At 35.0% G+C, this 14,270-nt stretch overlaps 1 protein-coding gene across 1 annotated transcript in view; it reads left to right on the top strand.

The window, feature by feature from the left end:
• LOC103084041 (conserved oligomeric Golgi complex subunit 5) overlaps positions 1-14,270 on the top strand; it is a gene marked incomplete at its 3' end in the record, with an annotated part of 235,716 nt that overhangs the window by 173,106 nt on the left and 48,340 nt on the right. Inside the window, exons 9-10 of the mRNA XM_007455380.1 lie at positions 7,004-7,116; positions 7,370-7,447. Of these exons, the coding sequence (XP_007455442.1) occupies positions 7,004-7,116; positions 7,370-7,447 (191 nt within the window). The remainder of the gene's footprint in view (positions 1-7,003; positions 7,117-7,369; positions 7,448-14,270) is intronic.

The raw sequence follows: 14,270 nt of genomic DNA, 5'->3' as shown, positions 1-14,270 counted from the left end.
ATTTATAACTGAAAAGTCCTTTGAATAGTATGTGAAGCATTCAAGTTTCAAAGTAATCTAATGACTCATTTTTTAGTAGACAGAAAATGAGAGAAGAAATTATGTTTTAGAATTTATTTATAACTTTTTTTGTCTAATCAGTGAGTTGAACTGGCCAATTGGTATATTCAGAACTTCTAGATAAAATCTGTAACTATGGCTTCATTTAGTTCAGAGGAAACAGATGCAAGAAAAAAAAAAAGGAACATATTTTTCTTTCTGAAATCCTTATCCTCACATGTACTTCTTATTGAGGCAGAAAATATTTTGTAAGGAAATACAGTCTCTACTTTATCTTTCTGGACTTTTGTATAATTCTCATACTCAGGAGCAGTAATGGGTAAATGTGGAGACAGAAGCTGATAAAAGCTTTGGGAACATTACAACTATAGCACAATCTAAAGAAAACCAGAAACAGGTAGATTCAAGGTAGCAGTCCCAACCCTTTTCCTGCCAAAAGATACCCGATGATGACATTCACATATATAACACACTTCACAGACACGAAAGACTACATGTTCTGTGTACCTCTCATTTTTCTAAGCAACACCAACTCTGCATTTCTCTCCTTAAAATCTTTTTTCTCTCCTGTTAATACGGATGGACTGTACTTGCTCCTAGCAGAGACCAAGTACTCTGCTTTTGCATTAGATCCCATCACTCAAAGGCGTTGCTTTCACAGATCCCCTCTCTCTACCACATCATCAGTTTTTCCTTTATTATGTCTCTTTCCCATCACATACAGTCGTGCTATTGTATCTTCTTCTGCTTAAAGACAGTCAAACGAATCTATCTTGACTCAATTTCTTTCTTCAGTTTCACCACCTTATTTTATTCAGACTATAGAAAAATTACCCAAAGTGTTGTCTATACCACTTGCCTCCAGTTTTTCTCTTCTCATTTTTCTATTGAACAAGATACTCTAATACCATAGAGTTGTCCTTAAGAATAAATAATACATGTAAAATTAATGACAGTTCTTGATATAGGACTAATACTAAAAAATATTTGCAGTCATTGATTATTATTTTTATGTTTGCTATATAAACATAACCTTAAATAACACAGAATATATGTCCCTCATAAATAATTTGCACTAGATAAAAAGAGATAAAAGAGGGGCTTCCCTGGTGGCGCAGTGGTTGAGAGTCCGCCTGCCGATGCAGGGGAAACGGGTTCGTGCCCCGGTCCGGGAGGATCCCACATGCCGCGGAGCGGCTGGGCCTGTGCGGCATGGCCGGTGAGCCTGCGCGTCCGGAGCCTTTGCTCCGCAGCGGGAGAGGCCGCAGCAGTGAGAAGCCTGCGTACCAAAAAAAAAAAAGAGAGAGAGATAAAAGAGTCTTAGATCTTAAAGGGATTTTTAAAGGTTAACCCTCGCCTCTGAATAGGTCTGTATTAAGACCATCCCAGAAGGAGAGCTTTGAAAAGAAATTGCCAGAGGAGATTTTACTCTCAGCTTTTCCCAGCAATTATTCTCAAAAAGTTTGATCTAATGTTTAAATTTCCAGAAGCAGTTTAATCTCATTCCCTCTTGTGTTGTCAAGAATAGGAAAAAAATGAAAGCAATTATTCACATCCTGTCAGTGCTAATGTATGCTCCCTTTTTCTGAAAGAATAAAGAGTTTAAAAGCCTTATTATCATCTGTTGAGGAGTGGATACCATGATTTAATGTAGAAACCCTACTCTTTATTATTTTTTAAAAGAATAATCATTGCTATTTTTATTTTTTTAAATGTTACATTGGCAGGATTAATGTTAATTGCCTGATCTTGTTGGTTATATTGAGATAATGTAGTAGAATGTCATTTTTGTTGGAAATACACATTAAAGCCTTCAGGGGTGATGGGGCCTCATGTCACTAACTTATTCCCAAATGATTCAGGGAAAGATATTTTTTACTATACTTCAAAATTTTCTATATGTGTAAGATTGTTTCAAAACTTACAAAATAAATAACATTATTATAATTATACGGGAACACATTACCCAAAATGTATCTAAAAGTTTATAAATCACTAAGGAAAATATAAATAACTCAATTGAAAAAAATAGATAAAGAATATGAATAGGCAGATCGCAGAAGAACATACCCAGTAAACATGGAAAGATGTTCAGCCTCTTTTTAGAGGATATGAACTAGTTATTAGGGAAAAACAAATGATGCAAGATCCTATTTATCAGTCGTGAGACTGGCAAAATCTAAATCTAAAACAGAACTAAATGTTGGATGAGGGCAGAAACTTTTATACTCTGACTGTAGGAGAATAAAATGTTTCAAACATTTTATTCAGTTTTATCAAACTGCTCACTGAGGTTAAAAATGGGTATACCTTATGATCTTATAATTTCTCATTTAAGAGTAAACCCTAGAGAAACTCTGGCACGTATGTATAAGAATTTTTATTACTGTTATTCATAATGGCTAAACATTGAAAACAGTCTTTCCTTCATTGGAAAAATGAATAAACTTGCTTATTTGTTAAGTAGACTACTATACAATATTTAAATTTATAAATTTTATCAGTATAGATAATTCTCAGCTCCCTTACATGAAAAAGCAAGTTGCAAAAAGATACAGTATGATTTGTATTTAAAGCCTGAGAACATGACAGACGGTGCTATGTATTGCTTTACATACATGCAGATGTAATAAATATATAAATATATACCTTCTAATAATAATCAATTTCAAAATAACATGAGCTCTGGGGAGAGAGCAAGGAAAATGAGACCAGGAACGAAGAGTTATATTTAGGGACCTTTACTTTATTCATTCATCCTTTTTAAAAATTTTATTTTTTAAGACTGTTTTTTAGAGTATTTTTATGTTCACAGCACAATTAAGAGGAAGGTACAGAGATTTCCCATATACCCTCACCCCCACGCATGCACAGCCTCTCTCATGATCAGCATCCCCCATCAGAGTGATACATTTGTTACAGTTGGTGAACCTGCATTGACATGTCATAACCACCCAAAGTCCATAGCTTACCATAGGGTTACTCTTAGGTTTCTGCATCTATGACTTTGGACGAATTTTTAATGAATGATGTATTTCCATCATTATAATATCAAACAATATTTTCATGGCCCTAAAAATCCTCTATGCTTTGCTTATTCATCTCCACACTCGCAGCCCTGTCAACCACTGATCGTTTTATTGTCTCCATAGTTTTACCTTTTTCAGAATGTTATATAGTTGCAATTCTACATCATGTAGCCTTTGCAGATTGTTTTCTTTTACTTAGTAATAAGCATTTAAGTTTCCTCCATTTCTTTTTTTTTTTTTTTTTTTGTGGTACGCGGGCCTCTCACTGTTGTGGCCTCTCCCGTTGCAGAGCACAGGCTCCGGCCGCGCAGGCTCAGCGGCCATGGCTCACGGGCCTAGCCGCTCCGTGGCATGTGGGATCTTCCTGGACCGGGGCACAAACCCATGTCCCCTGCATTGGCAGGCGGACTCCCAACCACTGCACCACCAGGGAAGCCCTCCTCCATTTCTTTTCATGGCTTGATAGCTCTTTTTTTTTTTCAGTATTGAATAATATTCCATTGTATGGATGTACTACAGTTCATTTATCCATCCACCTAGTGAAACATACTGGTTGCTTTTAAGTTTAGGCAGTTATGAACAAAAGCTGCTGTAAACATTTTTGTGCAGGTTTTTGTGTGGGCATAAGTTTTCAGCTCCTTGGGGTAAATACCAAAGAGCACAATTGCTGCATTGTATGGTAAGAGTATGCTTAATATTGTGAGAAACCACCAAACTGTCTTCCAAACTAGCTTGACCATTTTGTATTCATGCCATCAGTGAATGAGGGTTTCTGTTGCTCCCTATCCTCACCAGCATTGGGTGTTATCATTATTCCAGATTTTGGCCATCTAATAGATATGTAATGGTATCTCAGTGTTGTTTTAATTTTCATTTCCCTGATGCTGTATGATACGGATAATCTTCTCATATGCTTATTTGCCATCTGTACATCTTCTTTGGTGAGGGAGGTGTCTGTTAAGGTAATTGGCCCATTTTTTAATTGGGTGTGTTTCCTACTGTTGTAAGAATTTTTATTTTGGGTAGCAGTGTTTTCAGATGTGTCTTTTGCAAATATCTTTTTTTCCAAGTCTAAGGATTGTCTTCTAATTCTCTTATTTGTCTCTTCCAGAATAGAAGTTTTTAATTTTAATGAGGTCCAGCTTATCAGTTATTTCTTTCGTAGAACATGTCTTTGGTATTGTATCTAAAAAGTCATTGCCATACCCAAAGTCATCTGGGTCTTCTCCTTGGTTATCTCCTATGAGTGTTACAGTTTTGCACTTTACTTTTAGGTCTGTGGTCCATTTTGAGTTAATTTTGGTGAAATATGTGAGGTCTATGTCTAGATTCATTTTTTTACATGTGGTTATTGAGTTATTCCAACATGATTTGCTGAAGATTCTACCTTTGCCGAATTTATTGCCTTTCCTCCTTTTTCAAAGATAATTTGACTATATTTATGTGGGTGTATTTCTGAGCTCCCTATTCTGTTCCATTTATCTATTTGTCTTTTTTGCTAATACCACATTGTCTTGATTACTGTAGCTTTATAGAATGTCTTGAAGTTGGCTAGTCAGTCTTCCAACTTTATTCTTCAGTATTGTGTTGGCTCTTCTGGTTCTTTTGCCTCTCGATATAAACTTCAGAATCCGTTTGTTGATATCCAAGAAATAACTTTCTAGAATTTGGATTTGGATTGCCTTGAATCTATAGATCAAATTGGGAAGAACTGACATCTTGACAATATTGATTGTTCCATCAGGAACATGGACTATTTCTCTATATACTTAGTTCCTCTTTGATTTTGTTCATCAGAGTTCTGTAGCTTTCCTCATAAAGATTTTGTACCTATTTTGTTAGATTTATTTATACCTAAGTATTTCATTTGGCCAGGGGGTAACATACATGGTATTTTGTTATCAAATTCAAATTCCACTTGTTCATTGTTGGTATATAGGAAAGCAATTGACTTATGTTCATTAACCTGGTATCTTACAACTTTGCTATAATCACTGATTAATTCCAGGACTTTTTTGGTTGGTTCTTTCAGATTTTCTACACAGATGATTGTACCATCTGCAAACAAAGACAGTTTTATGTCTTACTTCCCAGTATACACCTTTCTTTCCTTTTCTTGCCTTATTGCATTAGCAAGGACTTCCAGTATAATGTTGAAAAGTGGTGGTGAAAGGGGACATTCTTGCCTTGTACCTGATCTTAATGGGAACATTTCTCATCATTAAGTATGATGTTAGCTGCAGGCTTCTTATAGATAGTCTTTATTAAGTTGAGAAAATTCCCTTTATACTTAGTTTATTGAGAGTTTTTACCATAAATGGCTGTTGGATTTTGTCAACTGTGATCAAATGTATTAATGTGATTCTTCTTTTTTTAGTCTGCTGATGTGATGGATTATGTAAACTGTTTTTTTTTTAATTTATTTAATTTTATTTTTGGCTGTGTTGGGTCCTTGTTGCCGCACGCAGGCTTTCTCTAGTTGCGGTGAGCAGGGGCTACTCTTTGTTGTGGTGTGCGGGCTTCTCATTGCGGTGGCTTCTCTTTGTTTCAGAGCACGGGCTCTAGGTGCATGGGCTTCAGTAGTCATGGCATGAGGGCTCAGTAGTTGTGGTTCGCGGGCTGTAGAGCACAGGCTCAGTAGTTATGGTGCACGTGCTTAGTTGCTCTGCATCATGTGAGATCTTCCTGGACCAGGGCTCGAACCCGTGTCCCCTGCATTGGCAGGCTGATGCTTAACTACTGCACCACCAGGGAAGCCCTGTAAACTGATTTTTGAATGTTGAACCAGGCTTACATACCTGGGATAAATCCCATTTGATTATGGTGTAAAATTCTTTTTATACATTTTTAGATTTTATTTGCTAATATTTTGTTGAGGCTTTTTACATCTATGTTCATGAGGTAGTGGTCTCTAGTTTTATTTTCTTGTAATATCTTTATTATCTAGAATAACAATGCACCATCTTGTTATTTCTGTCGACTTTCGGAATGCTTCTTTCCTCAAACTTTGAACGCCTTTTTTGCTCTCTGGCTCAGTATGCACCAGGTTCACCTTCTATTTTTACCGCTCCAGGTATGGAATCACTTTTTTCTTCAGTAAGCCTTGGCTTCTTTTATTGGGGAATGGTGCATAGAGATTGAAATTTGGATATCAGGCATGCTCATTTCTGTTAAGGAGTTGTTGTCTCTCTGTCCTTTAGTGAACAGAATTGACAGATACCTCCAATCCCCATTACACATTTGTGTCTTCGTTCTGTTTATAGTGAGAACCTTCATTTGCGCCATTCTAAAATAGGCTTAGTTTCAATATTACTATCAAGCAACACATCTGTTAAGTAAAGTACAGTATTTCTTTGTGATTCTTTTTGCCCCTAAAATATATCTTACTAAAGTCAGGATGCTGTAATTAAAAATTACTTGAATTAATTATTTTCCTGTGTGTGGTGGTTATATTATTAATTTGAAGTATCATTAGTTTTATGTGTTACTGTATTTGTTTGTATTTAGTTTTAGAGTTTGCTTTTTTCATTCTTTTAAAATTTAAATTTATTTTGAAACATCAGCATATAAGACGTTTGTATGGTTCACAGAGACTCACCGCTTTTATTCCCGTTCCTTTCACCTGGTACTACCTCCTACCTCTTCAACTCCTCCTTCTAGGAAACCTTTCTTATTAATTCATGTTTTCTGTATTATCCTTCCTGGGCGTGTGTGTGTGTGTATGAGATCGTATTTTCCTTTCTTAAACACAAAAGGTTAAGATTCTTTTTTATGTCACTTAGAAGAAATTATAATTTCTTCAAAGAGGAACTTCTCATCTTTTAGCCTGTATGTGCTTTTCATAATAACGTATCAGTACATTTTGTTATATTTGGAAATTTTTATTTTTCATGTTTTTCTGTTGCTCATACCAGGGGCACCTGGACGATCTACCATGCCAGCCCCAGGAAACACTGCAGCGTTTCGTGCTTCCCTTTGGACCAATATGGAGAAACTTGTGGATCATATTTTTACTGTTTGTGGCCAGGTAAATATTTGAGAGAGTGAAAATAACATTAATTATGGGTTAATTCCTGGTTATTCTAAATTGTGTGACCTTGGGCAGGTTTCTTAAAATCTCTGAGAGTTCAAAATACCTACATTAGCTAATTATAATATATGTAAGGGCTCTAGCAAAATGTATTTTCCCTTCCCTTAATGTTTCTAATGCCTATGCTTAATACTTGTTTCATTTGAAAATACTCAGTTATATACATTCTCCCTCTCTTCCCCCCTTTTAGGTACAACATCTGCAAAAAATATTAGTCAAGAAGAGAGACCCTGTCTCTCACATTTGTTTCATTGAAGAAATAGTTAAGGTATGTTTAAATGAAGGTATTTTTATCTCTTTATAAAAGAATGCAGGAAGATAATGAGCCAGCATTGTTTGTGTTCCTGTCTGACAGAGAGGCTACATGTCAGATAGCTAACAGGAAGTATATTTCTTGACAACAACAAATTTTCTTTGCATGTTTGTTTATTGAGTAGATGCTAGCTAATACTATTTATAGAATAATTTCTCAAATGCATATAGTAATTTCCCATTTTTTAATAATATAAATGATTTATTGTAAAAGTTTTTTAAAGTCCCGATAGAGAATAAGATAAAAATTTTTGGTATATAAGAGATTTAATTAGTGGTTGTTATAATGCCTTATAAAGTCTTCTCTGAAGATGGTACAATCCATTCAGTTGTTAATTTTTCCTATAAAGCAATTTAATGTATTATTTTTTCATATTCTAAAGTCCCCCTTCTGTCATCTACCAATCTACTGGCCTTCGTGGGCCACAAGAATTCCTTCCATGCATAGAAATCCCTGACTCTACATTTTATTCATTCATTTTGATATGTTTTTGATAGTGATGAATGGAATAACTAGATATTCTGTTCATTAAATCTTAACACCTAGTGCTCCAAAGAAAAAGATTCTCTAAGTTTCTGTCATTGTGGTGTAGGTAGTTTACTTTGTAGTTCAGAATTTTAAATATTTTATTTCCTGTGTTGGGGATCTCCAAAACCACCCCCAAGTTTGGTGATTTGCTAGGAGGATTCATAGCACTCAGTACATAGTCCTGCTTGTGGCTGTGATATATTATAGTAACAGTATATAAACCAAGTCAGACAGAAAAAGACAAATACTGTGGAATCTAAAAAACAAATGAACAAACGTAACAAAATAGAAATTAAGCTGTAGATACAGAGAACAAGCAGGTGGTTGCCAGAGGGGAGCCGGGAAGGGGAAATTGGATGAAGGCAGTCAGAAGGTGCAAACTTCCAGTTACAAGATAAATAAATACTAGGAATGTTATGTGTAGCATGATGAATATAATTAATTAATATAATTAAGACTGCTATATGTTACATATGAAAGTTGTGATATTGCTGCATTGGGCAAAGTTTCTACATAAAAACTCACATATCAGTTCTTGTCAACAGTTATTATACTGGATGAACACTGGGCCAAGTTTTAAATGCATGTGAATTATTTCTAACTAAAAAGGATTATGAGGAATAGGGATATATGCTTTCATTGTATTCATCCTTTTCATTTACTTAAAAATATTTCTTATTTAATTAAAGCCAGAGAAGATTGCTCTTCCAAATATTATTCTTATGTTTTTTTAAGACAGTAGTCGTACACAATACACACATACATATTTACATTTATTATAAATTTTAATGTAACTTTACAGTTTAGTTGTTTTTTCTTGTGATATTTATGAATAAAAATTTAGCCCCTCTTGGGATTCAGTATACTCATCTATATTCAGAATAGATCAGTCTTTATTGGAAAGTCCAGAATAACTTGTGACCCTACAATTTTGGGAACTCTAGGACAAAAGAGAAGTAAAAATACTCTAAGGAAAATATGTCATAAATTGCAAAGATAGCACATAAAATTTACTATATTTGCTATAATTTCTTTAGTCTTTTCCTTCGTTAAAAAGCTGTAAACAGATATTTTTGCTAATTATATAACTACAATGTAAGAGTATTATTTAGTTAAAATAATTATCAGTGGCAGTAGAACCTTTATAAAAAGTATAGGATTTTTAGAATGATTTGAGGCCCAAATAATAATCCTTAAAATCTTCATTAAATTTTAAACTTGAGTAGGTGATGGTATATATCTTGGGTCCTTGAAGAGCAGTTTCTGAACCAAGATCTCTAAATCATTTTGTAATCTGCTTTTGAGGAAAATGTTATAAACAGAATGTTCTTACACTACTAGATTTTTTTTGCAGCTTCAAGATTTTTAAGGGTATATCCTGGTATTGAAAGTTCTTTTTAATTTAGTGGTTTAGCCTTTTAAACCTCTGAATATATTTTTTAAAAATCAAAACAGTGTAAATAATTCAAGATGAAATGATTTAGAATTTATGTCATATGCTTTCTACAATATCTCTTTAGAAATTAATGATTTTTTCCTAGGAAGATAATTTCTAGCAAATAATTTTTTTTTTAGATTGCAATCTACCAGAACAGATTTTTTTAAATTTATGTATTAAATTTTTTTTGTTGTTTTTTGTTTTTGGTTTTTTGAGGTACGCGGGCCTCTCACTGTTGTGGGCTCTCCCGTTGTGGAGCCCAGGCTCTGGACGCGCAGGCTCAGCAGCCATGGCTCATGGGCCCAGCCACTCCACGGCATGTGGGATCTTCCCAGACTGGGGCACGAACCCGTGTCCCCTGCATTGGCAGGGGGACTCTCAACCACTGCGCCACCAGGGAAGCCCCTGTATTAAATTTTTATAAGTTGTAGTCCACATTTTGAAATTCACTGAAAGTTAAATTAATAGATATTTTCTCTTTGGTTTATAATTTAAATATAAATGAAATTACACTATTAATTTCATGTCAAGTAGGAAAATTATGAATTAATTTTCCAGGTTTCTTTGCTTTTAAACCACTTGATTCTAATGCTTCTGTAATTAACTATAAAGTGTGATGGAATTTCCATGTTTGACTTCTTGCCAACTTGTTTCTTTTCTACAAAACAAAACAAAACAAAACTGTACTTTACATTTTCCTTTGTTAAGTAATTTTTGTAATTTATTATTCTTTTGCTGTAGTTCAATACCTGTAGATTTCTTTAAAAAGTAATGATTTTTATTTTTTAGAACAGCTTTAGGTGTACAAAAAAATTGAGCAGAAAATACATCTGATACTTGCTAGGTTATCATAACATCTCTTGTGCATTATACAAAACTTATAAATGTACTACACAGTGAGCTAATCCTAATGTAAACTATGGACTTTAATTATTAATAATACATCAGTCATGGTTCATCAGTTGTAACAAATGTACTATACCAATGCAAGATGCATAATGCATCGTGAAAATACATAATTTCCTACGTCCACCATTTATAGTATCATGCAAAAGAGGTTCAGTAGTTTTACTTCCTTAAAAATCTTCTGTGCTCCACCAGTTCCTCCTTCTCCCACTTATCTCCTTAACCCCTGTCAACTACTGATTTTTTACTGTCTTTAGAGTTTTGTCTTTTTCAGAATATCATGTAATTGGGATCATACAGTAGGTTGCCTTTACATACTGGTTTCTCTCACTTAGTAATATGCATTTAAGGTTTCTTCGTGTCTTCATTGCTTCATTGCTCATTTTTTTTTATCACTGACTGATATTTTACTCTGTGGATATACCTAGTTTGTTTATCCATTCACCTATTGAAGGACGTGTTGTTGCTTCCATTTTTTGGCAATTATGATTTAAATTGTTACAGACATTCATGCTCAGATTTTTGTGTAGATATAAATTTTCAGCTAATTTGAGTAAATACCAAGGCACGTGATTGCTGTATCTTATAGTTAGACTATGTTTAGCTTTGTAAGAAATCGCCAAACTGTCTTCCAGTGTGGCTGTATTATTTTGCATTCTCATTAGAAAGAAACAAAGTTCCTGTTGTTCCACATCCTTGTCAGCATTTGATATGGTCATTGTTCTGGATTTTAGCTATTCTAATAGGTATGTAGTGGTATCTCATTGATTTAATTTATATTTCCTTATGGATTTTTTAAAAAAAATTATGGGAGAAACTTGATTAGTTAAGTTCCTAAGACTTTATCTGTAGGCAAATGAACTGCCTTGCCATGCTCATTATTTAAAATTTATCTGTTACAGTCAATCCAAGTGCTTAAAATATCTTAAAATATTCTAAGGTAATTTTTACAGGATTAAGTATAGTTTTTTTTAGCATTTGGACAGCCAAATAGTTTCAGGGTTACATTTCTGAATACCTCTTCAAGTAGTGTTAAAGGCAGGACAGTACAGTGATTAAGAGCTGGGTCCTTGGGCCCTGGTATCAGACAGAGCTAAGATTTCCTACATTGATTATGCAACCTTGGATAGGTCCTATAATCTTTAAGACCATCACATATCAAATGGAGGTGGTAATACTACCTATAGAGCTGAGGTTTTCTGAAGGAAAATTAGATAATGTAGACTTAATTCAGAGATGGGCTCAATAATTTGCTATCATGATTATTATTTCAGTCTTTTTTTTTAAACTTTGAAACTTTTATTTAGGGGTCATAAAGTTACCATGTGCATGGTAATAAAAAACCTTACTGTGTGAGAAGGTCAGGTTCTTTTTTAACAGTTCTAATAACATGATATGCTTGTATATTCATGCTGAGAATTAGAAATTTAAGAAATCTTGCTTCCTTAAATAAGACAGTATCAAGGATTTACTATGAATGTGTCATGCTTATATGTCTCACTTTACTAAAGAATCATGGGTTTATGATCTAACATTTGGTAATTCTATAGTCATAAAAACAACGAGGATGGTTTTCCTTCTTTCTGTTTTGTGAGGTCTTGTGAGAATTGTTAAATCATTTATATTCTTTTAGTAGGCAAAAAAATGGGTTTACTTTAAAAACGTTTAGTTTTCAGGCTAATATTGCCAAATCTGCCTTGCTGTTTGTTAAGATATCTGATTTCAGATGATAGAGAGAACTGTACATATTAGTATTCAGAGTCTAATTTTAGGTGTGTACAAGAGGAGAAAAAAATCCTACATGATGATAGTTTCTGGAATGCTTTATTAGTTCAGGAGGTTTTGTAGTAGATGTTTATCATGTTATAAAGAATACATCATAGTGTAAAGAGGGCATAAATGGACTGAGTATAAAATAAAACTGGACCAATTATATCAAGTATAATAAATCTTAAGAATACAGTGTTAATGTAAAGCCTTTTGAAAACTTTTCCCTAATTAAGATAACTAATGCTGCTTCTGCTTAATTTAATAAGTGTTCTGGCTAACTTGTAAAATTAGCCTGTTATTTTCAGTTCATACTATAAATTTGCAGGCACCTTTATACCTATCATATTAATTCTTTATGGCATTTAAATGTGGGATATACTTCTTTCCCCTTTTTATATTGTATTTCCAAAGATTACTTGAATGGATAAATCTTCTCATTTTAAATTAGATTTCTAGACTGTTTATTAGACATGAGAAATCCAATTTTGGTATCTTTTAAAACCTGTTAAAAGTTCTAGTATCACTATATAATCATCAATACTATATGTAACACTTTGAAAGTGAGTGTAGCAAATTATTGAGAAGTTATTCAGGATCCATACGGTGGAAAACAGGTTGTAGATTCTCATCTGCAGAATTAAGCCAGTTTATCTATATGTGGGAGTGTAGATATGATACTTTCATTTTCTAAGCCAGCATTTTTTATCATTGAACAGAATCTTGTAATCATGTGTGTAGGATGCATTAGGCTATATTTGGAATGTGTTCAGCATTTTGTGCAGCTATAGTACTAACGAGGATTTTAACTATGAAAAAGAATGTTTTCTTTTGCTCTTTTAGATGTATCAGATGATTTGATTATAGCATTTAAGACTCAGAAAAAATTGTAGGGCACCCAAATTAGGAATCTTTTTAATATTATGAGAAAAATGTTGAACTCATTTATCAATGGCATCGCAATTTGATTAAAAAAATCAAGTGGCATGGGCTTCCCTGGTGGCGCAGTGGTTGAGAGTCCGCCTGCTGTTGCAGGGGACACGGGTTCGTGCCCCGGTCCGGGAAGATCCCACATGCCGCGGAGTGGCTGGCCCCGTGAGCCATGGCCGCTGAGCCTGTGCGTCGAGAGCCTGTGCTCCGCAACGGGAGAGGTCACAGCAGTGAGAGGCCCGCGTACCGCAAAAAAAAAAAAAAAAATCAAGTGGCGATTAGCCAGTTACATGTCTAAGTCAGGTATTGTCAATAAATTCTCTTACCTCTAAAGGTTAGAAGATTTTTGCTTTACTAGCATGGGGACCAGTTATTTTTAAAGGCCCTCTCCCTGCAGCAAAACAAATTTTAGGTAAGTTAGAAAATAAAAAAGGTTTTTTTTTTTTTTTTTTTTTTTTTTTTGGCTGCTCTGGGTCTTTGTTGCTTGCGCGCGGGCTTTTTCTAGTTGCAGGGAGCAGGGGCTACTCTTTGTTGCAGTGCGCAGGCTTGTCCTTGCGGTGGCTTCTCTTGTTGCGGAGCACGGGCTTTAGTAGTTGTGGCACGCGGGCTCAGTAGGTGTGGCTTGTGGGTTCTAGAGCTCAGGCTCAGTAGTTGTGGCACATGGGCTTTGTTGCTCCGTGGCATGTGGGATCTTCCTGGACCAGGGCTCAAACCCGTGTCCCCTGCATTGGCAGGCGGATTCTTAACCACTGCGCCACGAGGGAAGCCCCAAGAAAAGCATAATTTGTAATGCACTGTTGGCCCTGCAGAAAGTAAGAGAATCTCTGAGGGGCATATGCATATACAGATATACATAAGCAGATAAAGTAGTTGAAACTGTAGTGGAGATTTGTGAGCTCTAAGTCATTGCAAAAGCTGGAGTTGCCCTGAAGTCAAATGTCCATGTCAATGAGGGGATCAATCCACTAGGCTCTAGCAAGGTGGAACAATGAACCTGATAGTCTTGCATTAAGTTGAGACCTGTGACTGCGGCAGACATGGTCCTTGGTTGGTAACAGTACCTACTCTCACAAACAAATGCAGGTCCCCTGAAGAGGAAGGCATTTCTAGTTTTAGCTATCAGGATTCTCCACATGTTAAGGTCAGCCAACTATGAGCTCACAGTTAAAAATCACCAGTCCTATAAATAAACTAGAAGCATGATTGAGA

This window comes from Lipotes vexillifer, unplaced genomic scaffold (genome assembly GCF_000442215.2).
Source record: "Lipotes vexillifer unplaced genomic scaffold, Lipotes_vexillifer_v1.1 scaffold1578, whole genome shotgun sequence".
In the NCBI taxonomy this organism is placed as follows: Eukaryota; Metazoa; Chordata; class Mammalia; order Artiodactyla; family Lipotidae; genus Lipotes; species Lipotes vexillifer.
This window is presented reverse-complemented; position numbering and strand designations above follow the sequence as displayed.